Below are 24321 nucleotides of genomic sequence, written 5' to 3'. Positions count from 1 at the left end.
TTGTATTTGCTCCGATGCTGCCGTCTTTGACATTACACCCCACAATAAGGCCATGGGAGCGGGGAAAGGGTTTGTAAAGCAGTAAGGACGCCCCACCTAGTTTGGAAGCCCCGGGACTTTGTCTCGATGTGAGGATTAACGGTAGAGCAGGACCACTGAAGCCTGCCTACCCTGAAAAACTTCTCTTGCGTGAGAATCCACTTGCTATTTTGAGCATCTCGGCTAGTGGCACAGATGCTGCTCGTCCGGCTCTCGCCCCGGGGCAGGGTCTCGGTCGGGGTCGCTGCTCTCGGGGGTGGGGGGAGATGCAGCCGTCCCCGGGGGAGGGGGACAACCCGCAGGACGGGCCCGGTCCCCGCTTTGCCGAAGCGTCCCGGTCCCAGAGCAGGAGCTGTCTGGAGGACGTTGATTTACCGAGCGATTTTCTTGTCGGGTTTGGGGAGGGGGGGGGATTTGCCAGGAAGGACCCGGGACCGGGGGCTCTCGCAGGAGCTCTCCCCCCCCGCGGCGAGGCTGCAGGGCTCAGGGCGGGGACCGGGACCGGGCTGGCCCCAACCCCGCTCCGCGGCGGGACCCCCCCACACCCCACGGCGGCTGCCCCGGGCGGGGGGGGGGGACACACGGAACGCGGGTCCAGCCGGCCCCGGGACCGCTGCAGGTGCGTGGGGAGTGTGGACACCCACCCGCCCGCCCCTCGGGGACTCCCCCCCCCCCCCGGAGCCGCCCCCGCGCCCCGCACTCACATCCGGGGCCGGGTTTGTTAATGGCAGACGTAATTAACCCGGAAAAAAGCGACGGCGGAGCCAGGGGCACACCCCCTCCGCCGCCCGGCCCCCCTCCGCCGCCCGGCGTGTACCCAGAACCCGCAGCCCCCAGCCCGCTCCGCCGGCCATGCGCGGGGGGCGAAGCCCAGGGACGCCGCGGGGTGAGTGCGGGGGCCACGCGTGTCCGTGGGGGCCACGCGTGTCCGTTGGGGGACGCCGTCCCGGGGCTTTTTCTTTGGGGACCCGGCGGGACGGGCTTGGGAACCCTTCGCTGCCCCGTCCTCCCTCCGTCCCCACCCGCGGGGGCTGGCCGGTAGGACTCCAACCCCCCCACACCACACACACACACCCCCCCCGCGAAGGGGCTTCCCCAGCCGCGGGGTGGTGGCGGCTGCGAGGCGGCCGTGCCTGCGGGGCCCCGGGGGTCCGACCCCGAGTGGGGGGGAGCAGCCTCCGTGGGGCCGGTTTGTCGGTTGCAGGGATGCGGCAGAAGGTGCCGGTTCAGCAGCTGGAAGCGTCCGTGCCTCATCGGGTGGGAAGAGGCCTCGTTTGCAGCGGTGCCGGGCGCTGCTTCTGCTCGTCGGTGCTTGCAACGAGGGGTGGCGTGGGGATGGGGGGAGAGCTGGAGGTAGCGAGGGTTGTTCCTGCCGGGCTGGCCCGTGGCTGGGGAACGGGGTGCCCGTGGGAGATTTAGGGGTGCTGCGGGCACCCATCTCCGCTTTGGGTCTGCGGGATTGGTAGCAAACGCGCGGGGAGGGTTTGGGATCTGCAGCTATCCGGAGTGTGTTCCCCTGACGGTTTTTTTCTGTGGTGAGGTGAAGAAACGCATCCTCGCTGCTCCCAGCCTGCCTTTCAACAGGTTAATTATTTCATTAAGGCAAATGTCTGGAATTAGCAGGAGTTAGTTGCTGGGCTCTGCCTACACCGTCTGTCTCGTGTGTCAGCCGCCGGATAGACGTCGGCAGGGCGAACTCTGGAAACTCCTTTGCAAGACCAGGTAAAAGGAAGTGCTGCTGCAACCGCCGCGGCTCGCAGCCATCGCCCTTTGCGGCCGGGGCTGTTTCGGAGCTGCGTGGGGGCAGTGGGCATCGCAGCTCGGAGCCCTCGTGAAATTCGGATAATCATCTTGCGTGCCAACCGGCACCGGGGCAGCTCGGACAGAGAGGCGTGAGAGGAGGAGGAGGAAGATGCTGTGGCTGCCCGCAGGTGCGATGGGCTGTGCTGTGGAGTGAGGTGCCGAGGAGATGCTAGCGCTGCTGCGATGTTCTGAATGTCAGGTCTCCCGTTGCCTTGGCTTTTTTTGCTGCAGGGTGTCCCTGGGTCACGCTCCCGTGGCTGTAGCTGTGCCGGGAGCAGGACAGAGCAGGGCACGGGCAGCCGTGATGGTGCGGTGAAGCGCAGGCGTCCTGGGGATGCTTCCTGGAAAGTCTGGCTGTGCGGCTGCCCACGAGGCCCTTGAGCCAGCAGTGACGGCAGAGGGGGGCTTGGGTGCCCTGCACCTTCTGCCTGTCTCTGCGACGCGCTTACCTGTATCTCAGGAGGCAGGCAAGAAGGTATTTTTGCTGTAAACCTCCTTCTGTAGCCTAATTGCTCTTGTCATCTCATTAACCGAGCCAGAAAAGGGTTGTCCTTTTTGGTGGGATATTACGACTGAAAAGCTGGGAAGTCAGTTGCTTTCAGAGGTAGGGTAGAGCCCTGGAAGTCTCCAATGTGCTTCGCTACGAAATGGCATAAATTCATAAACAGGATCTGTTAATGAGATCCTGAGGGTCTGATTTGGTGCGATGCTCGGGAAGTTCAAGTTGTCGTTGGATGGCAGATGAGCCCCCGTGAATCAGGCGTGGGCATCATCCATGAATCGTAGCTCCATGTGCCCGGCGCCAGTGTGATGTCCATCACGTTTTCATAAAGGATGTCCTCTGAAGCGCCTCTTCGCTGCGAGGCCTTCGGGAACTCATCTGCGCTTTTAAATGATGCTGATTTTCTGTGAGGTCCCTTGTACTCTCCCCTCTCAGGTTTAGTCTTGTGTCCTTCCTACAGCAAACACAAGTTTGGGTCTGTCATGGAAATATTTATGACTTGGAGTTTACGAAGTGCTGGGTAAATAGTAAATGTTAGTGCAAACTGAGCATTTTTTGGCCCTCCCAGGATTTCTGAGCAGGGGGACCAAATACCCACACGCTGATTGGGCTGGAGATGCTGCTTTTATCCTTTTCCTATGGAAAAGTGCAATTCTCAGTGGCTGCAAGGAGACAGACAGGTCATGCCCTGCAGGCAGTGGGATGTGAGGGAACAGGCAGCCTGACCGGCTGGGGGGAGCACAGTCTGCAGGGCAGAGTTTGAAGCAATTGCAATTTCCTCTGCCCAAAGGTTTTTGCATATCCAAGTGCAATCCGAGGTCAGCTCGCACAGAAGAGTTGAGCTGGTTTGTGGGCTTTCAGCCAAGCCCGTATTAATTAAGGATGGCAGGGGGAACATAGGGAGTCCCGGGGGGTGTCCCGAGGGGCTGGGGGCTCATCCCTGTGCTGCCTGTGCCACACTGTGGCTCTTTCTCATCCCTCTCGTAAGCAGAAATCTCTGGACTTTTATTAGCAGCAGGAGGAAGAGTTAATTTATGAGGCCTGGTCTGAATGTGTTGGTACGGTTGAAGGTACTTGGGAATCTGCTTTCTGCGTGCTTCCCCCCCGCCCACAAAAATAACCCCACAAAAAAGCAGTAAAATGTGAGGTGCCCACATAACCTTTGCATCGGGGCAAACGTGTTGTTTTAGAACAACCTCTTCTACCGAAGCAGTACGATTTCCCTCTTAGCAAAGCCCTGATACCCATCTCTGAAACACTGGTGATAAACTCTGAGATCCTGACAACAGGTTGACTTGGTTTCTGCCACCTCTACCTTTGCAGCTGCACCACAATTCTTGCACAACACTTGCCTCTCAGGGCCCCACTCCACTGCAGCTATTCAGCTCAAAAATAGTATTTCCTCCTTTTCTGCATGAGATCTTTTATTTGTGCAGCCTCCACTTCTGGCACCTGCGCGAGTCACCCCTCTTCTACCGGACAAACCACACCGGGTTCAGCTCGCATCCTTTCGGTAACCGCCGCCTCCATCCCCGCCCGTCCACCCTGAGCCGTGGTGCGGGGGCTCTGCCCGGGCAGAGGGACGTGTCCTGCCCGCCCGCGCCTCTCCGCGCTGCTTTCGCTCCCCGTGCGCGGCTGGAAGCGACGGTGCAGAGACCCGCTCCGCTGCGGCAGCCCCGTTGCGGGGGTTCTGGGGGGCTCCCCTCCCCGTGGCTCTGCGGCGGGCTCTGCTGTGCAAGGTGGGCGGGAGCCGCTGCCGAATTAAAGCGGTGGCAACGTGCACCCACTCCCGCTGACTCAAAGCGGCCGCTGCTCCTGCCGGGTGACCGAGAGCAACGTTCGGGCTCCCCCACGTCTTGCGCCCACGGCGGGACACAAGCAAAGCCCATTTACGGGCACCGCGGCTGCCGTGCTCTCCAGTCCGGCTGCTCAGGGTCGTCGTGCCCGTGTCGTGGCAGGCTCAGCGTGGCGTTTCTCCCTGCTTCTGCAGAAGGGATTTGGGTGCCCGGGAGGTCGGTGTTGCAGCCCAGCTCTGCTCCTCTGCAGCTGCTTGCGGCCGAGGTGATCTCGGAGGTGACCTCCCGGCTCTCCCTGGCTGGCCGGCAGCACCGGGGAGGGTCCGTGCCCGCGGCAGACCTGGTGACAGGGCTTGGCCCCGCGGCGATGGGTCATTGTTTTCCCTGCTGACTCGGCATCCTGGCTGCACAGATTTTCTGCTGGAGTTGCAGATTGTTTTCCATTTCCTGGGAGTGTGCTCGGGCTCTCTCTAGCGCGCAGTCTGCTTTGGGATTATTTTTTGTCACGGTTCCCAGGGACCTGGTGTCTCGCGTCAAATCCTTTGTGGCTACTTTGTCCTCTCTCGGTGGGCCAAGCTGTGGTACGGCGTTGCCCCACATTGCTGAGCTTGGTGGGACGCGACCGCCGCTGTGACAGGGGCGGTTTGGGGCTCAGGGCTGTCACTCGGAATCGGTCTGTCGCTGCCCCGGGGACATCCCGGTGGCCGTGGTGCTGCCCTGTGCTATGAGTGGTCTCGGAGCCGGACCGGCGAGCTTTTGTTTGGTGGTGCACGGCGATTGAGTCCGTCTGCAGGTCCCGGGTTTCCAAAGTCCTGCAGTTCCTTGCTGAGCCGTTTTGGTCCTGCTCGCTGGTCTGATCCTGCCTGCACCCGGGGCCGTCACGCTGGCACCCCTTCTTGTCACAAAGGCGTGCTGGGTGACGTTTGTGTTTGGCAGCTTCCCCACAGTGCGAACATGCGGCGGTAGCAGTTTGACTTTTCTTTTTGTGTGTTAAGCCGTGGGCTGTGGAGGTCTGGGAGAGGCAGCAGGAGGTTTGGGCAGGTTGGGAGATCTGACCTGCAGGAAGCTCGGCCAGCGGCCGTGGGACGTGGTGCGGAGGAGGGAGCTGGATGGGGAGCGAAGCCCCAGCCCCTCCTTTGAGCCTCGTGCTTTTCACACCTTTTGAGCTCCCTGGCTGCAGTGGGGTTGGCGGCTCTCGGGGCGGGGGAGTGATGTGCACCTCTGTGGGGAGGAAGATGTTTATGAAAATGCCTCATTTTTCAGCAATGGGAGGCAGCTAAAGTGTTCCTTTGGACCAGCCCTGGAAGGTTGTCCCTTCCCTCTCCCTGGTGTGAGCTCAGATGCAGGCTGAGCGACTGCGCTGGCATCCCGGCACGTCTGGCACCGATGGGTTGAGATGGCTGTAGGTGCAGGAGCAGCTCCGCGGGGAGCTGGGGCTGCGGGATCAGAGCACCCACCTCTCCCTGCCTGTCCTCTCCTCTGCAGGGTGATGTGAGAAGGAGCCCGGCATGCCGTACTTGGATCGACAGAACCGTATCTGCGGGTTCCTGGACATTGAAGAAAATGAGACCTGCGGCAAGTTTCTGCGGAGGTATTTCATCCTGGACACCCAGGCCAACTGCCTCCTGTGGTACATGGACAACCCCCAGGTAGGCTCCCGTGCTGGTCCCAGCTTCACGCTGGGCATGTTCATGGAAGTTGTTAGCCAGTCTGTGGCACATCCCGGCCTTCCTGGGCCACCCTGATGGAGGTGTCTCCTCTGGGTCCCCGAAGGAGGACACTGTCTGCTGCATCGGTTGTCTGTCGGGGTCTCCCGTGGCTGAGTGTGGCCACGACCAAACTCCAGCAGAGCAGCCCCCCCGCCACTTCTGGGGTTTCCAGGACTGTCCCAGCAACGTCTCACACCACCAGGAGCCATTGACACCTTAGAGGAGCCTATAGAAATGCTGTGCCAATGTGAGGTGTTACATCTCCCTAGAGACTTAGTGTAGAGACAGGGGGTTGTCAGACATTGGAACAGGCTGCCCAGGGAAGTGGTTGAGTCACCATCCCTGGAGGTATTCAAAAATCGCGTAGACGGGGTACTCCAGAACATGGTTTAGTGGGCATGGATGATGGTTGGACTCGATGATCTTGAAGGTCTTTTCCAACCTAAATGATTCTATGATTCTATAACATGAAAGAGAAGAGGTTAGACCGGGAGCCGGGCGGCTGGGGGAGGTGGAGCCTGCCCATGTTGCGCCCGATGCCTCTGGGAGCTGCCCCAGTGCTTGCGGTCAAGCTCAAAAGAGCAAAAGGCAAAGCTGAGCTCTAGGAAGACCCTCCTGGAAACCTCACAGTGCTTGAGCACTGCTTGTAGGCTGGGGAGGCACCTGCCTTCCTGAAGAGCATCTGGCAGCAGATTCTTCATTGCCTTGTTAAAAGGGGAAGGGGAAGCACCCGGCCACCCGCCCGCAGCCTCTTGGCCAGCGTTAGCACAAACTCCTGCTCTCTGGGCCATGCGGGGTGGGAGTCGGAGCCCGTCTTGCACCTGAGGTGCTGCTGCACGGGGCGGTGAGCGGGGCAGGCAGTTCAGAGTGGGACCGAGGAGGGCACGGAGCTCGGGTGCAGCGAGCGTGGCCGGTCCCAGCTGCTTGTAGGGTGCAAGTGCGCAGAGAAGGGAAGCGGCCGAGGCTGGCAGCGTGGCTGCAGCTTTTGCTGCCTGACCCCAATGACACCGAGTGACAGCCTGACTCACCTCTTTTGCATTCTCCCTGTCATTTAACTCCCATCGCTCATTACATGTTTTGCAGAACCTGGCTATCGGTGCGGGTGCTGTCGGATCTCTGCAGCTGACCTACATCTCCAAGGTAATGTCGGGGTGGGGTGGAGAGAAAATGAATGCTCCGTGTTGTCCCCTTATCCGTGCGGCTTTCCCGGGAGAGGCGATGGCTCACCCCGGCAGCACCCGAGGCGAGGTCCTGCCCGAGCCCACGCCATCCTCCCTGGGAGAGGAGCCGGAGCGGGTCCGTGGGAAGCGGGGATTGTCCCTGCAGCGCGGCCGATCCCGGCACTGAGACCGGTGTTCGCCTTCACCCGCGGACTGGCACGGGACGGGCTGCGAGGTCGGGGTGCAGGAGGAAGAGGAACTGTTCTGCCATGAGGAAGGACACGGGGTGGCCGGGGCCGAGCGGGGACGGGAGCGCGGTGGTGGTGCGAGCAGGACGCGAAGCTGGCAATCGGCACGGCGTTGCTGCTCCGGCACCCGGACCGAGCAAGGGTTTGGGCTCGTAGTGTGGTGCCCGTCTCGCTTTGGCACTCGGTCCCCATAACCCCGGCACGGTGCCTCCCGCTGCGGGTCCTGCTGCAGCCCCAGGTCTGCGGGAGGGTGCTCATCAGACCCAGCGAAGATGGGGAGGTAGAGACCGTCCCTTTTGTGATGGGTTCAGGGGCACCAGTAGCTCTCCCCTTCTGCTTAGAGGGCAGGATGAGACCTTCTGGAAACTGAGCCTTTTGTGTGTCTCGATGGCATTATCCGGCTTCCACGGGAAGGCAAAAATAGTGCAATAAATGACAACTGTTGCAGGGCTGGTGACTGGAGTGCATGGAGCCGTGGCTGCGAGCGCGGCCGGGGAAAGCGGAGCTGCAACCGTCCTTCTGCCGCGAGCTGCCCCTCGGCTGCTGCTGGGGGGAGCGGGGGGGCTCGCGGCCGCTGTGCCGGGCTCAGCTCCGAATTGGAGCTGGATAAAGAAACGGACAGATCTCTCTGTTCCTGCTGAATCATGATTTATAAATTAAGCGCAGATGAAGCAACACTGGGAGGTTGAGCCTTCCCCATTTCGGAAAGAGCCTTACTTCTAAATTATATACGTTTTAGTCTAAATGAAAATTGCTGTAGGACAGCATTTGGTCACAAACTGCAGGACTGGGTTATGCCAGCGGCTTTAACTACCAACGGTAAATATGCCAGAAAAATGGAGGTTTGCTTGAGAAAACATATTTAAAGCATTATAGGCTGGCTCCGAAGGAGGAAGCCTGTCAGAATAAATACTCCATGAATGCTGTGCTTGGAGCCCTGGGGAATATTATTCTTATATAAATGATTCCTACTCTTTAGGGAGAAACCACTGCTATTTTCCCTCAATTTTCTTAATTGCTGACAAGAGCGACTGCGTTAGTCCAGCAGAAACTCGCGTTTTCAAGGCCTTTGAAAGCTTTCCGTTCTTTGCTTTACAGTGCAGCCAGCGCCGGGGGGGACAGCGGGAGATGAAAGCCCCGTCTCCGCGCTGACCTTCCCCTGGGACCGCGCGTTCGTTGCCGCATGTGGTCTGCGTTACGCCTGACACGGGCCAGTTCCCGAGAGCTCGCGCGGCTGCGCTGCAGCTCCTGGGCTCGCGCCGTGCGTGTCGTCCCCGTGGGCACGGGACGTGCCAGCGTCCCGAGGGATGCGCTGCCCCTCGGCCCAGCGTCTGTACTGCTGGGGGTCCTGCCCGGCCAGTCCCAAAGAGCCTGGGGTGGCACGCAGCACGGGGAAGACGTGCCCGCCGGCCACGTTCATTTTTCCCCTGACTTGAGCCGGCCGGCTCTCCTCCTCGTTTGCAGACGGGGCTAATTGCAGGGCTGGGGAGGGCAGGCGATGCCTCCCCTCGGGCCGGCCAGCGTAACAAGGCTGCAGCCGCATGCTCGCTGCTCGGCCCCGTGCTCTCGCTGCAGCATCGGTGCTCGACTGGGGGCTCAGAGGAACTGGGAGCATGGACTGGGTTGGAGCCTGGGGAACACCGGCTTCCTCTCCGCCACGGGCACGTGGATGGAAACTTCCAGCTCTCGTGCATGCCGTTAGCATGTGCTGTTATCTTTAACTTTTTCTTTAATTTGCTCTGTTGCAGGTTAGCATCGCCACCCCGAAACAGAAGCCGAAAACTCCGTTCTGCTTTGGTGAGTGAGGGGGACCGTGCCCGGCATGTCATGCCAGAGGGCCGGCGCAGGGCTAGTGTGAGCCACAGCCCCGTATGGTGGTCCTGTCACTGCGACCCCCAATGCGAGATGCACGGGCAGAGCTTGGTGAGGGAGGCAGGACACTGTGGGTCCTATCCGTGATGGTCCCCTGCTTTTGCTGTGCTCCTGAATCCTTTCCACGTGTCCTGTTGTGCTGCACTACCTTGTGCAATACAGTTTTTTTTTTTTTTTTCCTTTTTAATGCCTGCATAAGCTTCTGCTCCTTTTGGTGCAAGGAAGGGGTGTTTCGTATCGAATTCCCCCCCACCCAAATGGCCTCAGCCCAACCCGGTCGGCCTCAGTGCCTCACATGTGAGCCATGAACTCAGGTTTAAAGCAACAGAAATGGCGGCACAAGCACATACTTGTCCCAGGGGAATGGTGTTGCCTTTGCAATATTTTACTACAAAGGATGTAGCCCAAGACAAAGACCGGAGCGCACGGTGCAGCCCCACACGGGGGCTCGCACCAGCATTTCGGATAAGAGTTAAAACCCGAGCGCTGAGCGAAGGAAGTCCCAAGGGGCCCTCAAACGCCCCATGCAAGGGGCTAACTTCAGCACTAGATTAAGTCCTAGTTTGGGCCATGCCACAGCCTTGGTTTAAGCCTGACTTCAGCCCTGCCCTCCCTACGCTCTGGTGCAAGGATGCATCCAGCTGACCAGCTGCCACGTCCCTCCTCCACGCCCCTCGGCCGCTTTTCCATGCGAGAGGTTACGAGACCGCTATCTGCAAATCGCTCTGGGACTGGGAGTTGAGGGATGCTGTCTTGTTGATTTGTTGTTTAATTTATTTTAATAATGCTAAGCACTGTTCCCTAACTCTTCTTTTCATTCCCTTCTTTGATAGTTATCAATGCTTTATCTCAGCGCTATTTCTTACAAGCCAGCGATCAGAAGGACCTGCAGGACTGGGTGGAGGCACTGAACCGGGCCAGTAAGATTACGGTAGGTTGCATTATGCTCGTCTCTGGTGTTGCTGTGTCCTGCCTTGATGGGCCGCTCGATAAGCGTCTGGAAGAGCTGTGTTTTTCCTTCTCGCTGTGCTCTCCTCCTCCGTCGCCTTCCCGGTCCCACCTGAGGAGCAGCGATGGTGGTGGCCGGGTTGTCCCCGGCCAGGTCTGTGCCAAACTTGCCAGGCTTTCTTCTGGGTTAGTGCTGAGGCTGCACTGGGGAAGGAGGGAAGCACAGCTCTCGGCTGGTGGCTGCAGTGTCTCCTCCTGTTTCTGGAGCCAGCTCTGCTTCTGGTGCATCCCTTGTTTTGCTGTTTGATCAGTCATAGTACAGGACCGTAGCTCCCAAAACCCCCTCGTTCCCAGGGGAGCGTGCCGTGGTCCCCGGGACGGCCCCGCGAGAGCAGAGCTCTTACACGGACACCCCGGGGGCTGCGTGCGGTTCTGCCAGCACGCGGGGCCGAGCTGGTTCGGATCTGAGGGAGAAATGCTGCGAGCCGAGGAGGGACGTGCTGGCGATGCAGCCTTTTAGCGTGCAGGGCTGGACGGCTTCGCCGTGTCCCTTCGCAAGGCCAGAGCTGCGTGGTGACCCATCTCAGGAGTCTGGCTTCGGACGGGAGACGTTCCCTCCACCATCACCAGGGATCCTCCTGGTCTGGGTTTATTTTGCTGCTGTTTGCTCATGCGTCTTCACCCTCCCTGCCCAGCTGCTCTGGGGGACGGCGGCTGCACCCTGGGGAAGCTCCTGCGGGAGCCGTCCCAGTCCCTGCCTGCTCCGGGGACGTTTCCCTCCTGTCACTCCTGCTGGCTGGGATTGTGTGTAACCGACCAACTCCTCGCCGCGGCTGTCAAAGGGCGTCTTTCTTCTGCTTCGATAATTTATTTACTCCATTTTTATTCTTCCTGGAACGCCGAGTCTTGTGACGAGGCGTAGCAAATGCCCTGCACTGCAGGGCATCGCGGGGCGGGTTGCGCCTGGATCCGAAGGAGTTTGTCTGCCATCTCCTCTCATTCACTGTTGTGTTCATATAACCGTAAATTAATGGTCACTGACCCAGAAACCCACGAAGTCTATGCTCCTCAGCTGCCCGGCGCTCCTGGCGATGAGCGATGCTGCTGTGCTCCCTCTCTCATGCGGCGGAGCAGGAGCATCGCCTGCGCGCTGTGTGGCAGTGCCCGTGTGCCGGGACTCCTGCGTTAGGTGTTCGCAAGACGGCTTCTTTCTGGCCCCGGGATGTGGGGGATCCCTGCGAAAGGGTCAGGAGCACTGCAGGCTTCTGTGTGCCTGGCATTAGCAGTATGGCTGATGTTTAGTGCTAGCAGGGTTTTACTAGGTCATGCGCTGATGCATGTTGTTTGTGGTTTGTAAACTAAATATAAGGAAAAATCATGATGAACAGTTTAGGAATGGGTCCTATAAAATAACCTTTTTTTCCTTGAATTTTATGTTTCAAAATCACATGGAGTGCTGTGTTGTGTCTGTGGGAAACTCACCTACAAGACCAGACCTGGCTTGTATTTTCTTTTTATATCTGCAAATACATTAAATGCGACAACCTCTGTGCCTGAAGCCACCAAACTGACTGCACAGGCTCTAGCTTGTACCTTCTCTTTTATGGGTACAGGTGATATTGGCCACAAAAAAAACCACCTCCAAAACCAGGCAGGAGTTGTAACCAGAGCCTGCCAGTGACATTTGTCTAGCTGTGCCACCAGGGTAGTTTCCTCCAGGGTAATTGCCTGCAGGCAGCCCGCATTGCTGATTTGCCAGGCTGGCTGAGGTGGGAGCTGGTGCGGCGGTAGGAAGAGATGCATCTTCTGTTTCTGCAGTAAACCACGGTGATTTTCATACCCTGATGTTGGCCAGCCCTTCCCGACTCTGGCTGTGTCCCGGCTGGCCGACCGGCTCATCCAGCCCTGCAGGGAGGAGTTCTCGCAGGCTGGCTGGGAAACACGGGGCTACCTGAATGCGGGTGACACGGCCGCTCTGCCCTGCGTGGGAAATCCCTCTCCCTGCTCTGCAGCTTCCCACAGGTCTCCATTTGTGCCTGGGTGTCCTTGGGCTGCTCTGAGTTGCAGCAGCTTCATCACCTTGGTGTGGGTGGAGGGGCACAGAAGGGCGTGGGGAGACGTTCTGGCTTTCGGTGGGGTTTGGACCCTTACCGGCCTCTGGTCTCCGAGAGGTTTCCCTCTTCCCCTGGGCTCTGCAGGGCTGCTGGGCTCTTGGACGTGGGATGCGTGGCACCAACCGTGGTCCTGTGTGCTGTATGTTCGGTGCACGCTGCTGCCGCCTGAGCCGCTCGCTGCGGTGGGACGGGAAGGATGGGGCGGCGGTTCGGGTATTGCTCCCGGCGCAAAGATCCAGGTTCAGCTTCCGCTTCTCGCGGAGACTTCTCTGCTCTTGGCAAATCGCTTCCTGCGTTTCTTCACCTTGCACGCTGTCTTTGTAGCCAGGGCCTCGGCGGTTGAAGGCTTGAGGTGTGCAGCGGGCCGGCGTGACCGTGACGAGGGGCTCTGCTCAGTTCTGCGCGAGGAGGCTCGAGCTGGTGGCAGCGCTGCCCCGTGCCAGGCGCCGAGCAGCACCTTCCCCCTCGCGTCGCCGCCCGCGGAGAGACGCGGCCCCTTCCTTCTGCCCCTGCCCCGCTGCCCGCGCGCGCAATGTCTCCGCATCCGCGTTGTGAAACCGTTTCCTCTGGCCGGGTGGCCCGTGCTGGCTCCCCAGCCTCGCCGTGCACCCGCCTCGTGCTCGCCCGCGTTGCCGGCGCGGGCAGCCGGTGCGTGCCGGTGCCCGCGGGCGCCGGCGCTCGCGTGCGGCGCAGGCGTCCGGCAGCCTGCCGCGGTCTGGCCGCTCGCTCTCGCGGCGACAGCGTTTCTGAAGCGGGGTGCGATGGCACCCGAACGTGTCGCTGCTGCCTGCTCCCTGCCCGGCGCTGCCTGCCCCATCAGCTGAGCCTGGCTTTTGGAGAGCACCCAGCAGGCACAGGCAGCGGGGCCGTGGGGTGACCGGGATCTCGTCCTTGGCCCTTCCTCCTCTCCTCCCTATGGGTTTGTGAGGTCTTAGCACAGACCTCTGCCCCGCAAGACTTAAGCCAGGTCTCAGGTTGAACACCAGTCCAGCCGTCTGCTTCGGGAGGGACTTTAGAGCAGCTGAGAGTTCTGCTCTGCCCAGCCGGCAGCCGACGCGCGGCGCGGTTTGCACGGAGAGGACCGCGTGTCCCTCCCTGTGCGCTTCGGGGTCGAAGGCAGGAGGGTGGGTTGGAGCCAGACGCCCCGATTAATGGCATTAGAGAAGTGGAAGTGCGGACTTGGGAAGGAAAACTTGGAAACCCGCCTTTCTGTCCACAGCCAGGTGCTGGAGGGAAGGAGCTGGGAGGGGGAAAAGGAGGATGCCGGCGCTGGGTCCCTGCGGCGTAGCCTCTGCCCGGTGATGCGGAGCCGCTCGCAGCGGAGACGCGACCTGCCCGGCCGCGCGTTGGTGCAGGACGTGCAGGCGTTTGGCGTGTAAAATAGCGCCCGGCCATCTGCTGCGCCCCTGCGGACGTGCTGCAGCTCAGCCTCGTTAGGCAGATGAAAGCTCATCATTAAGCCTAGCTGTAAGTAGAGCGGGGACAATTAAAGGAGCAAGTGTCCCACAAACGCATTGGGCTGCAGAGGCGAGTCACAGACTCATGTGAGTTGATGCTTAATTATTCACCACCTCTCATCTCCCATCTCAGTGCCTCCTGCAAACCGCCTGGGTGGGGCCCACACCCTCCTTAATTGGGGTGGCTTGTTCATTTATTATTTTTTAAAGGGACGTTGCTGCATTTAGGCTGGGAGGACAGAGGCGATGGTGCCCCCGTGCAGGCGTAGGGCTGCCCAGCATGGTCACGCCGGTGCCCTTCACCCCTTTCTTTCTCCCGTAGGTGCCAAAGGGCGGCAGCGTCCCACCGGCCGCGGAGATCGCGAAGCCTCCAGTGGTGCCCCAGGCCCAGGAGAGAAAGCCCCAGGTGGCCTACAAAACCGAGATCATTGGGGGGGTGGTGGTCCACACGCCCATCTCTATCAACCAGGTGAGCTGGCAGGATCCGCGCACCGGGTAAAATCCCTGCGACGTCGGCACCCCGCTTTTGGTCTCTCTTCTCCCCGTGTTTTAAGAGCAGCTCCTAATGGGGATAAGCAGAAAAGGTGGCAGCTTTCTCCGTGCGTAGCTGGGCGAGGGCATCCCCGTCACACCCTGCTTTGATGTTCCTGCACCTCGCTGCCAGGAGCCCTTCGGCGCTTGAGCCGGGCTTTGAGGGGTCCCTGCCTGCTGGCTTTTGTGTCTGGCTCCTGCCGCTGTCCTTGTCCTACCAGCAAGGGTGTGCTGCCTTCCGAGTCGAGCGGAGTGAGGGTGGCTGGGTCTGCAAATCGCTTTTTGCAAATGATATTCAGATTTCTGCTTTAGGAAGGGTGAGCGCAGGGAAAGCGAGTGTCGGAGCGTTGTTACTGCTTTAGCCCTCCAGTATTGAGCAGTGCAATGGGTAGAGAAATACTGTTAATACACAGCAGCGATGGGCTCTGTCATTCTCTAACCCGCGTGTCGGAGCAGCAGAGCTCGTGGACGTGGGTCTGCTGGGCTGGGGCATGTGTTCCGGGGGTCTGGGGAAGCTCTGGGGGTCCGGGAATGTCCAGCCGTGGGGCTGGAGGCAGTTGCTGATTTGGGCTGTTGGGGAGGCTGGTTTGCACTTTCATTTCTGGAAACCAGCTTGGTGCCTGCAAACCCTTCCCACTCAGGGATGTATAAATAGCTGCACTTAGCACCCTGTAGCACCTCTCCTTTGTCTCGCTCTGAAGTGTGATGAGACGAGGGGGTGTGAGGAGGAGGAGGCTATGAATCCGCTCCCCTTCCCGGCCATTCCGCACCATTCACCCGCATGTCCTGGGTCCAAATCCCCCATCGAGGTGCCCGGGGCAGAGGGACCCGGTGTTGCTGCCCCCATCAAAGCGGCCGAAGGGACTGACCCATCCCGGAGGCGGTAGCCGGCCCCGCTTGCCGTGGCTCTGCAGCCCCTTCCCTCGGCACGTGGCCGGGTGTGCACGTGGCCATCGGTGTCTCCCACTTTTGGGCGCTCATCCGGCTCTGGGTCTCACTTCAGCTCTTATCGGTGGCGGCACTAAAAATAGAGCAGAGAATTAGATCATTGGAGCCTTTTTTTTTTGCTGTCAGGCGATTTTAACGCTTCCCTGGCCGCGGGGTTTGTTGGGGTGCGGAGGCATGCGAGGTCGGTCGGGCTGGCAGCCGTCCCTTCCCGGTGCCGCTGCCCCGTGGGATGCTGCTGGACCCTCAGCCCCGTGCGTGGGGTGGGGAAGGGCAGGGAAGGGACGGCTGTGCCTCCCCCCTTGCTTCCATGCAGCCGGGGCAGCCTGTTTGCAAACAAGTGGGAGCAGCCAGCCCTGTGAATTTTCTTTTTTGTTTCAGTGAGTTAAAGCTGCTCTTTCCTCTTGACTCTGCCTGCCTCTCCTCCCCTGCCACCGCCTCCCGAGAGCCAGGAGCTCCATCCTCAGCCCTCGCGCAATTTCTTTCTTTCACTGAGGGGTTTTTTAGAGGTGGTGCATCAGCTGCTGGACCATTTTCCGTGCTCTTGCAGCTCGCCCCGTGTGTGAAATGGCTATTTTTCCGCTGCAGCTTCCTGGGCGCGTCCGTGGTTTCCTGGCTCTGCCCTGGCCGGCCGGTGCTGCCCCGCAGCGGCTCTGGGACCGCAGGGGGAAGCCCCACGCTCCGGCTGCACCCCCAGACTGGCCAGCAGCATCACCCCGGCTCCCGGGTGTAACGCTCCCCATCGCAGCAGCATCCCCACCTCTGGTTTTGGACACGTACATCCGTAACGCTCGGCAGAGCCGACGCATCCCCCAGGCGAGGGGAGCGGGCAGCCTCCCCTTCCCGGCTGGGCTGGAGCTCTGCTCCGCCGCTCTCCAGAGGTTCTGGCTGGCAATTTGGGGCCAGCCAAATGGCTGCTCGTCTCTGACCTGGAGAAACCAAAGCAGCCTCTCGAAGGTGCTGGAAGGAGCATCGCAAGCAGGTTGCTGGTTAACCACACCGGCAGTCGCACCGGTGCGGGTGCCATATAAGGCTGGCGGCGATGAGAGCCACCCTGGCTGCCATGGCAATTCTCAAACCTCAGCGCGGGGCTGGAGGAAGGGGTTGGAGGGATGGGGGAAGGAGATGAGCACAGATGTTTCATCTCAACCATCCTCGGCGCTGCCAAGGGGGAAGGGAGAAGGGAGGGTGCTGCCCGGGGAACGGAGCGGGGTGCGGAGGAGGGAGGGGGTGATGCCGGCAGCGGGGAAGGGTCCGGCCCTCGGGATGCGCTGGGAAGCGCTCGGGGTGAGCCAGGGGATGGGTGCTGGGCGCACGGCCACGTGCACAGCCCATCCGCGCTCGCAGCAGCGAGCGTTGGGCTTGGGGGGAGACAGCTTGGGGCCAGAGGAAGCACAGTTTTTCTACCTGAACTCCAAACCTCACAGTTTCTTTTGGGAGAATTTGGCTGTGAAAATGTGGAGTGGAGACTTTACAGCTCTCCTGAGCCGTTTATTCCCATGATATATTGCCTTCTCCAGTTGGAAAGCATGCCTGCCTTCTAACTTGGGTTTGTCTGGCTCCAGCTTCCAGCTGGTGGTTTTTGTTTTGCGTCCCTCTGGCAGGTGAAAGAGCTCCTTGTACCTTGCGCTTACTCCGGCGAAGGTCTGTGGTGCAGTTGAGTCACCTCTCGGTGTTTGATAAGCTGGGCAGATGAGGTTCTTTAACTTCCCTGCTGCAAGGGATTTTCTTCAGCCCTCGGATTGCTTTTCTGTAGCCTTTCTAATTTCTTAACGTTGTTTTTAATGTGTGGGCGCCAAAAAGGTGGCTAGCACTCAGGCAGCAGTCTGAAAAGCTGCATGCAACGGATAAAATCAGCTCTCGGCTCTGGTTCATTCCCCTCCTTGTGTCCAGGCATTGCAATTAGCCCTTGGCGTGCAGCGCTGTGCTCAGGGCTGGCTTCGGGTTGCTTTTCCCTCCAGCTCAAGGTGTCCTGCCTTCTAGCCGGGAATTCCCCCCACCCTTCTCTCTCCCGGCTCCCCAGTAACTCTGTGCTCTCCGCTTCCAGAACGGAGGGGACGGAGGGGAGGGCAGCGATGTGGCCGCCCACCCGCTGCTGCGGCGCTCGCAGAGCTACATCCCCACCTCGGCCACCAAGCCGCCCGCCGGGCCCCCCATCCTCAAGAGCGGCTACTGCGTGAAGCAGGGGAACGTGGTGAGTACCGGGGGTCCCCTGCGCCGCGGGGAGCGGGGCGGCTCAGCCGGGTGCGTGGCTGTGGGCTGCCCACTGCCCCGTGGGTTGGGGATGCTCCAGGGATGCTCTGGATGCAGGACCACGACAGCGTGGGGAGAGCGCCGGCGCCCAGCACCGAGCTGTTTCCTCCTCTCTTTTCCAGAGGAAGAGCTGGAAGCGCCGGTATTTTGTTCTGGATGAATTTTCCATCAGTTACTACAAGTGCGAGCAGGTGAGCAGCCCCTGCCGCCCCCCCGGCCCCCGCCTGGGACCGACTGCTCCCGAGCAGAGGTCCGGAGCTGCTGCGCTGCCGTGCCGGCATGGGAGGCACATCCCAGCGCTGCCAGCCCCAGGGGCCAGCCAAGCCCATCGTCGTCTCCTCTCGTCTCCGCAGGACAAGGAACCCTTGCGCTCGATTCTCCTGAAGGATGTCTGCAAGACCCACGAGTGCCTGGTCAAGTCTGGGTAATGCTCCCAATCCGTGTTTCCCTGAACTGCATGCAGCTCCTGCTGTAGCCCCGGGTTGTGCCGGGGCCGGAGCAGCTAACGGGAGCTCCGGCTGCTCCGGCTGCTGGTGGGAAGCGGCTCCCCGAGGAGCTGAACCGGAGGAAGGCAGGAAGAAAACCCAGTTCCTCCTTCGGGGAGCCCAGAGGGCCCCGAAAAGCAGTGACTGCTGCCGCGGGCCAGGGCCAGGCTGAGCTGTGCTGCCGCTCGCTTTTCTTTTACGACCCTGTAACCCAAATGTCTCCTCTTTGTTCTGCTTTTAAGAAATTTCTTCCCCTTCAGCTCCATGAGCAGGTTGGGGAAATGTGGCTGGATGCAGGATATCGTCCATCCTCTGTTCTCCTGGCACTGATAGCCATCTCTGTTGGGCAGGCGTGCTCCTACAGCTCTCTTATCTCCCTAGATTAAGGAGTGTGGGGCCCTGCACAGTAAATGGCATTGTATGACGGAAGAACAAAGGTGTTCATAAAGCTGCTGAAAGCCGCATATAGGTGTTTTCCTTAAACTAGCACAGGTGGCCACACAGTGTCTTGGGAACAATTTATTGCAGCAAATGCTGATAAAATCAAAGTAACTTGAAGACTTGCAATGAAAAATGAACTAAGAAAACAAACCTCATTAGCTAAAGTAAAAATATAATTTATTAATATATCTTTGAATTGTTTATTCTTAATAGGTAATAGAAAGCTCATGAACTGTAAATGAGATGGATTATGGGTCTGGGGAGGGGCCGGGGTTTGCCTGCAGATGGCAGAAGCTGGAGTGTGTGTGTGTAGCTAAAGGTCTCTGGGGAGCTGGAGTCATCTTCTCAAAATCCCGATGAAATCCAAGGTTTGCCTTCAATATGTTTTTCACCAGCATAGTCTAGAGATGAGGATAAACACAGATTTTTTTTTTTTTTTTTTTTTTTTTTCCATCCATGATGACTTCTGGGTAGTGACCATCTTTTTCTCGCTGTTTCTAGTGACCTCCTGATGCGGGACAACCTCTTTGAAATCATAACGAGCTCCAGGACCTTCTACATCCAGGTGAGGCAGCCGAGGCTGGTTTGCTTTTCTGGGCAGTGAGTACAATCCTGCAAACAGGCTGTTCCCCAGCAGCCTCTCGGCCAGCAAACGCGAGCAGATGAGTTTGTAACAGCTTCGCCTGGTGTCGGGGCACGGGCAGCGAGGGAGAACTGCCGGGCGGTTTCACTTCTCCCCTTGGGTTTATTTATAATAGCCACTATTTGTGTGAGCAGGAAAAAGCAGAGACAAAAGCACAGGGCGATCCGACGAGCATCCCGAGTGCGTGGGGCTGTGTCTGCACCTTCCCTGTCCTGCAGATTTGGCCAGCCCTCTTTGCAACCTGCGGGGATATTAAGTAATTCTCCCTGTTGCATCTGAGCTGGGCAGGAGGAGGCAGCAGGCAGGGGATGCCATGCACGGGGCTGTCGGCACGACCCCTCAGCACTTGTGAGTCCCCGAAGAGCAGCCAGCACGGCGTGCCGTGCCGTGGATGCTCATCCCCACGTGCACGGGCAAAAGCCCCGAATCCTGCTGCCCAGAGAGCACGGCCCCGGGCACGCTCGTGGCGAGATGCAGACCCCCGACCGTCTGCCGCTGCAGGGCCAGGGCTGGTCACATCCCGACAATTTTTTGTTCCTTAAATGCTTTATCTATTCCTGATACAAAAATGCTGCGATGTGGAGAGTGGCTCCCCTTCTGCAGGGGATGATAGGGTGGTGCAGTGATTTTTGAGCAAGAATAAGTTAGTAGCAAATATCCTGGGAACCTTGGTAGCCTGTCCATCTGCGTGTCCACGCTTTGCTGTGGCGGGGATCAACTCTGGCTGCACCGGGGGCTTGCAGAAGGCAAAGTCTGTTTTGGGCTGGTGTGTTTTGCAGGCAGACAGCCCTGAGGACATGCACAGCTGGATCCGAGTAATCACAGGGGCAGTCCAGGCCCTGAAAACTCGCCCGAGGGTAGGTCATGTCCTTTCTGCTTCATATATAGTGTCAAATGAAGATTATGCCAATGTACAAGGTATTTATTTAGTGGCTTGTGTAAGCGCTCAGTTAGCCCGTTTCCAGGATGAGATCCCTGCCCTCTCTGAGTTTGTTTACCAGTCGCTGGAAAAGTTTCCCTGAAAAGATTGAAAAGTGAGATTCAGCCATCGAACTGGACCTGCATGAACCCTGCTCTGCTCCGAGGCACAAGCGAGAGCCTGACTGATGGCAAAGGGCCATTTAATTCAGACTTTCAGTTTGCTTAGGGTTTTGCTTTGTTTTTTTCCTTTCTGCAGAGCCTGGTCCCCAGAGCTTTGCAAATTGCTCGCAGCATTCCATGCACGAAACCCCAACCTCAGCCAGCGCTCACCCTGTGTCTGTCCTTGCAGGAAATGTCCTTCATGAGATCCACCTCCATGGTGAAGCCCGGGGGCTCCTCGGCCCTCTCCCAGCAGAGGCAGGCGGCAGAGGAGAGGAGAGCGCTGTGCAAAGCCCCTTCCACCTCCTCCTGGCAGCCCTGGACGCCGGTTCCGCAGGCAGCGGGGAAGCAACCGGTGCCGGAGGAGGTGCCCGCGCCGCTGAGAGACTCGGTGTTCGTGCCGGCCTTCACGGAGCGCGACGCCGGCGCCGTGCTGGGCAAACGCGTGCGGCACAAGTCGGAGCCGCAGCATCTCAAGGAGAAGCCGTTCGCCTTCGACCTGGACGATGAAAGCATCCGGACCTCCGACGTCTGACCGGGCACCGAGCCATCCCCCGGCTCCGCGTGCCGTTTCTCCGGCTGCCGGGGGTCCCCGCGGGGCGGCACGGGGCGCGCAGCCGCACCGTGTCCGGGACGGTTGGTCTCCGTGTATTCGCTCAGCGCCTCGGACCGAGCTCACCCCGTCGTCTCGTCGGGGGGTGAGGTGGCCCCTTCCCTCCACCGCTGCTCTTCCCTGCGATACAGGATCCGGCCGGACCCGCGTCCCGGTGCCTTGCTCTGCCGGGAAGCGGAGTCCCTGCCTGCTCCTGCCTGCATTTTGCCCCGGGCGGCTCCGTGTTTTGGAAGCTGCCTCCGGGCAGGGCGACCTGCGGGCACCTCGCGCTGCCATCGCTCGCCGTGCAGGGTGGGAAGCGCTTGCTCCTGGCACGGCTTGGATGAGGGGGCATCCTCCTCTGCAGCCGCATAATTTGCCCCCAAAACCAAGCCTGGAGGAAGCGGCAGGAGGTCTCGGAGGCCTGAAGGGGAGCGTGGCCTTTCCTGTGATTGGGAAAACATTTTTCTCCCCTTTCACGCTGCTCAGCCTTTCCCTAGCAGCTGGGCAGAGCCGGGGAGACGCCAGCCCTCAGCTGCCTGTACAAGGGACACGCTGCAGCTTCCCGTTTTGATGACTTTTTCCCTAGGAAACCAGCTCTTTACGCTGCCTGACTAATGGCGTATCAACAAATCCGTTGGCTTTTAATTATGTCTTTTTATACCTGTAGCCACTGTTAAACCCCGGCACTGGCAGGTTCCCCGCTCAGCCCCTCCGAAAGGTTTATTGGTACTTTCTGAGCGTGAGCCTGGGCAGGCAGCCGGTGCGACCGTGGCTCCCAGGGACGGGAGGATCCTCAGGTACGGTGTTGGTTTTGCACTGTGTACATCTGGGCACCAGAAAGCCGTGCCCGGGTGGTGAAGTGCTTTTAGCAAAAAGCAGTGAAAGCCGAGCATTTAATGAAACTGGGAAGACTCGTCCAGCCAACTTGCCTGCTGCCTGCCTTGAAATGAAAATGAGTGGAAGTTTTTAGAGCAACGAGAACTCGTCATTTCCATAACCAAATAAGCTCCTGTAGGAGTTGTGATAAATAGCGTGTAGAAAATTCAGGTATTCCCTAGGCAGCGAGATCGTCTGATATCCTCACCCCGAAATGTGTGTGTAATCCTTGGGTACCGAGCGAGGACACACCTCCCCGTCCTTGCTTGCTGTCAGCAGCAGGTTATGTCGGTGTGACTTTGTGAGAGCAGCAGCAAGCCCATCCAGGCGTAGGTGCTGCTTCACCCTTCGTTTGAGGGCTCTTACCCAGACCCAAGGTGGCAGAGTGAGGAGCGTTGGCTGGGGCGGTGTCCGTGCACCATGGAAAGCAGCACGTGTTTGGGTAGGAAAGCTTTCGTCCGGAATTGCGTTAAGCTGAAACCAGAGCAAGCGACGGCATCCCTGGTATTGAGCTGCTGTGCTCTGCCGGCAGCCCCGGCTGCGGTGCCCTGCGGGCAGGAGGCAGCAGCAGCAGTGCCCTGGCTGGGCACCGCAGCCCCGGGCAAGGCTGCAGGAGGTGCCCGGGGCTGCCCCTGGCTCTTCTGATGGGCACGTGGGTTTTTAAATGTGCTTGCTTTGGCCCAGCTGCACTGCCGTGTCCCGTGTCAGACACAGGCACGCTCTTTGCCATCTCAGATGTACTCCAGCTGATAAATCTGGCTGGCTGGTGTGGGAATGGCATTGCAAGCTTAGCAGCGCATGGAGTGGTCTGGAGTTAACAAGGCTTCTCTCTATTGAGGACTAGTTACTTGTTCTTTTTCTTCTTTTTTTTTTCTTCCTTTTTTTTTTGGCATTACATGTTCCTGCTCTGCAAAATCAGCTCAACGTGCTCCCCAGGAGCAAAAAAAATCTGGTTTGTCCCTGCCCTTTCCAGCTCTCCAGCTGTTTGACAGCTGTGCTTCAGCTAGCTCAGGCTCAGCCTGGGGATCGAGCAGAGCTTTATCGGTTGAGCTCCAAGGCGTTGATTAGCCCAATGGATCTTAACAAGATTAAAATTGCATCTTCCTGCATCGATCCCCTCCTGTGTCGGAGGGGCTGCTCCTCCAGCTGGGCTCCGCGGGAGCCCGGGGCAGGCGCAGCCGAAGGGGCCTCGGTGCAGCCGGGGGGAGGCGGTGACGGGACCTCCCAGGTTTGGGGCTAAGAGTGGCTTCAAGGGGGATGTGTGGAGATGCTGGGGAACACTGAAACTATGAAAACCAGCGGGAATCGATGCAAACGGTACAGGGCGAGTGTTAATATTTGTTATTTAACTGTAGAAACCTAGATCATGCTGTTCCTTTTCCTTCTTTTTGCTTTATTTGCACTAGTGTTTGAAATCTTTTTTTTTTTTAGGCTGACTGTTTGGCTCATAACATGGGGTTTCAAAAATGTTTTAATAGTTTGGTAAGCCTATCAATCATAGAGTCACTGTATTTGGTGATAGCGCTCTGACCTCATTTCTGGAGAACATCAAATGCAGAGAGACAATGGTTACTTCGTGCAAGGCTTCAAAACCATGGAGTACCAAGTATTTTTGTTGCTTGATAATTGCAGTTTCCTCGGGCCTGGGATGGTAAAGCAGAAGCTGGTTGCACAATTAGGGTTAATTATCCAGGAGGAGAAACTACGAGTGGCTCCAGCACTATTGCAACATTCCTGTTTCTCATTCCCACCCTCCCTGCATCCCCAGGACAGCGTAAAGGCTGAATGTGAGACTGAAACAAGTGTGTTCAAAGTCAAGCTGGGCTCCAGACCCATCCGTGATGCAGGTGGTGTTGTGGGGAGGAATTTCTCTCCCATCCCAAAGGACCAGGTGGATGCAGCCAGACCTTGATGGAACTTTGCAGCAATTTTTAAAGCAAACTGGTATCCCCTTATCTCTGTGTTTGCCGCCTGGCTCTCCCGCGTGGGGATGAACGATCCCCCGTAGCTGCTTGCTTTTGAGAATGAAGCGTGTGCTGCGAGTTTCCCTGCTTTCCTAGAGATGCGTGCAGGTTCGAGGTATCTTCTGCGGAAAGAGTGGTGCGAGAGATGGGTGTGCTCTTTTCTATGGAAAATCCCAAGCAGTTTCAGCTGTTTCTGTGAGTGCTGGCTACGGATTTCAAGTGCTCTTAGGGCCGGGGTGCCTCGTGCGGGCGATGCTCCCTGACTCCCATGGTGTCGGTTACCTGCCTCCCACCCCTCGCCTGTAAATGCTGGCTGCAGGAGATGGAACCCCTTTTCCCCTGTGTTTTTAAATAAAGAAGGAAATCCCAGTTGCTTTCCCAGGCTGTCTGTTTGCATGGTGTATTTTGGGTAATGATTGCCAGGGAGGGTTGAACGCCGTCCCCACCAGGGCTGGGAGACAGGGCACAGCGGCTGGGGGGGGACCGCGGGGTCCACTGCCGGGTGCTCCCCCCACGTGCGAGGGGAGCAGCCCATCATGTGCTGGGGGAGCTTTTAGGGATGCTGCACTGAGCTGCCAAAGCCCAGCCTGGTGTCTCTTGTGCCACACTTATGGCTGGAGCCCCTCGGAGGCCCCCGCTGCGGAGCTGCAGCCGGCTGGGCTGCCCACCCCACTGTATCCCACCGGACACCCTGGCCCCCCCAGGCAGCTTCAGCGGGAAAGAGCACCGAGGGGAGGGCAAAGGGCCATCGTGGCCTCTGCTTTGAAGAAGTTTTTGATCTTGTTTGTCACTGCTAGAAAAAGAGGGGACAGAGACTAACAGGGAGAGAAGCATCCTTTGCTTCCAGGGCGTGTGTTTGG

At 58.9% G+C, this 24321-nt stretch overlaps 1 protein-coding gene across 5 annotated transcripts; it reads left to right on the top strand.

Moving 5' to 3' along the window:
• Positions 1-810: 810 nt before the first annotated feature.
• Positions 811-23830, top strand: PLEKHA2 (pleckstrin homology domain containing A2). 5 transcript variants are annotated; one of them, XM_030034701.2, is made up of 13 exons: positions 811-925; positions 5626-5789; positions 6933-6989; positions 9006-9054; positions 9963-10060; positions 13971-14117; positions 17172-17318; positions 17500-17568; positions 17731-17801; positions 18805-18868; positions 19726-19803; positions 20217-20608; positions 20649-23830. In XM_030034701.2, exons 2-12 carry the CDS (start codon positions 5649-5651, stop codon positions 20559-20561), a joined length of 1266 nt encoding a protein of 421 aa, XP_029890561.1. In that variant the 5' UTR covers positions 811-925; positions 5626-5648; the 3' UTR covers positions 20562-20608; positions 20649-23830. The 5 variants fall into 5 exon arrangements, with proteins under 5 accessions (XP_029890561.1, XP_029890560.1, XP_029890564.1 ...); XM_030034700.2 differs by having other exon boundaries at positions 20217-23830; XM_030034702.2 differs by lacking the exon at positions 811-925 and adding an exon at positions 1468-1761 and having other exon boundaries at positions 20217-23830.
• The last annotated feature ends 491 nt before the right edge of the window (positions 23831-24321 follow it).

The sequence above is a fragment of the Aquila chrysaetos genome, chromosome 13 (assembly GCF_900496995.4).
Source record: "Aquila chrysaetos chrysaetos chromosome 13, bAquChr1.4, whole genome shotgun sequence".
Taxonomy (NCBI): domain Eukaryota; kingdom Metazoa; phylum Chordata; class Aves; order Accipitriformes; family Accipitridae; genus Aquila; species Aquila chrysaetos.
This window is presented reverse-complemented; position numbering and strand designations above follow the sequence as displayed.

What these genes read in the sequence shown, in the direction of transcription:
- PLEKHA2 (XM_030034701.2), top strand. Translation starts at nt 5,649, where the DNA reads ATGCCGTACTTGGATCGACAGAACCGTATCTGCGGGTTCCTGGACATT. An exon ending in GGTACATGGACAACCCCCAG is followed by an intron (nt 5,790 to 6,932) that starts GTAGGCTCCCGT and finishes CATGTTTTGCAG; the next exon opens with AACCTGGCTATCGGTGCGGG. An exon ending in CCAGGACCTTCTACATCCAG is followed by an intron (nt 18,869 to 19,725) that starts GTGAGGCAGCCG and finishes TGTGTTTTGCAG; the next exon opens with GCAGACAGCCCTGAGGACAT.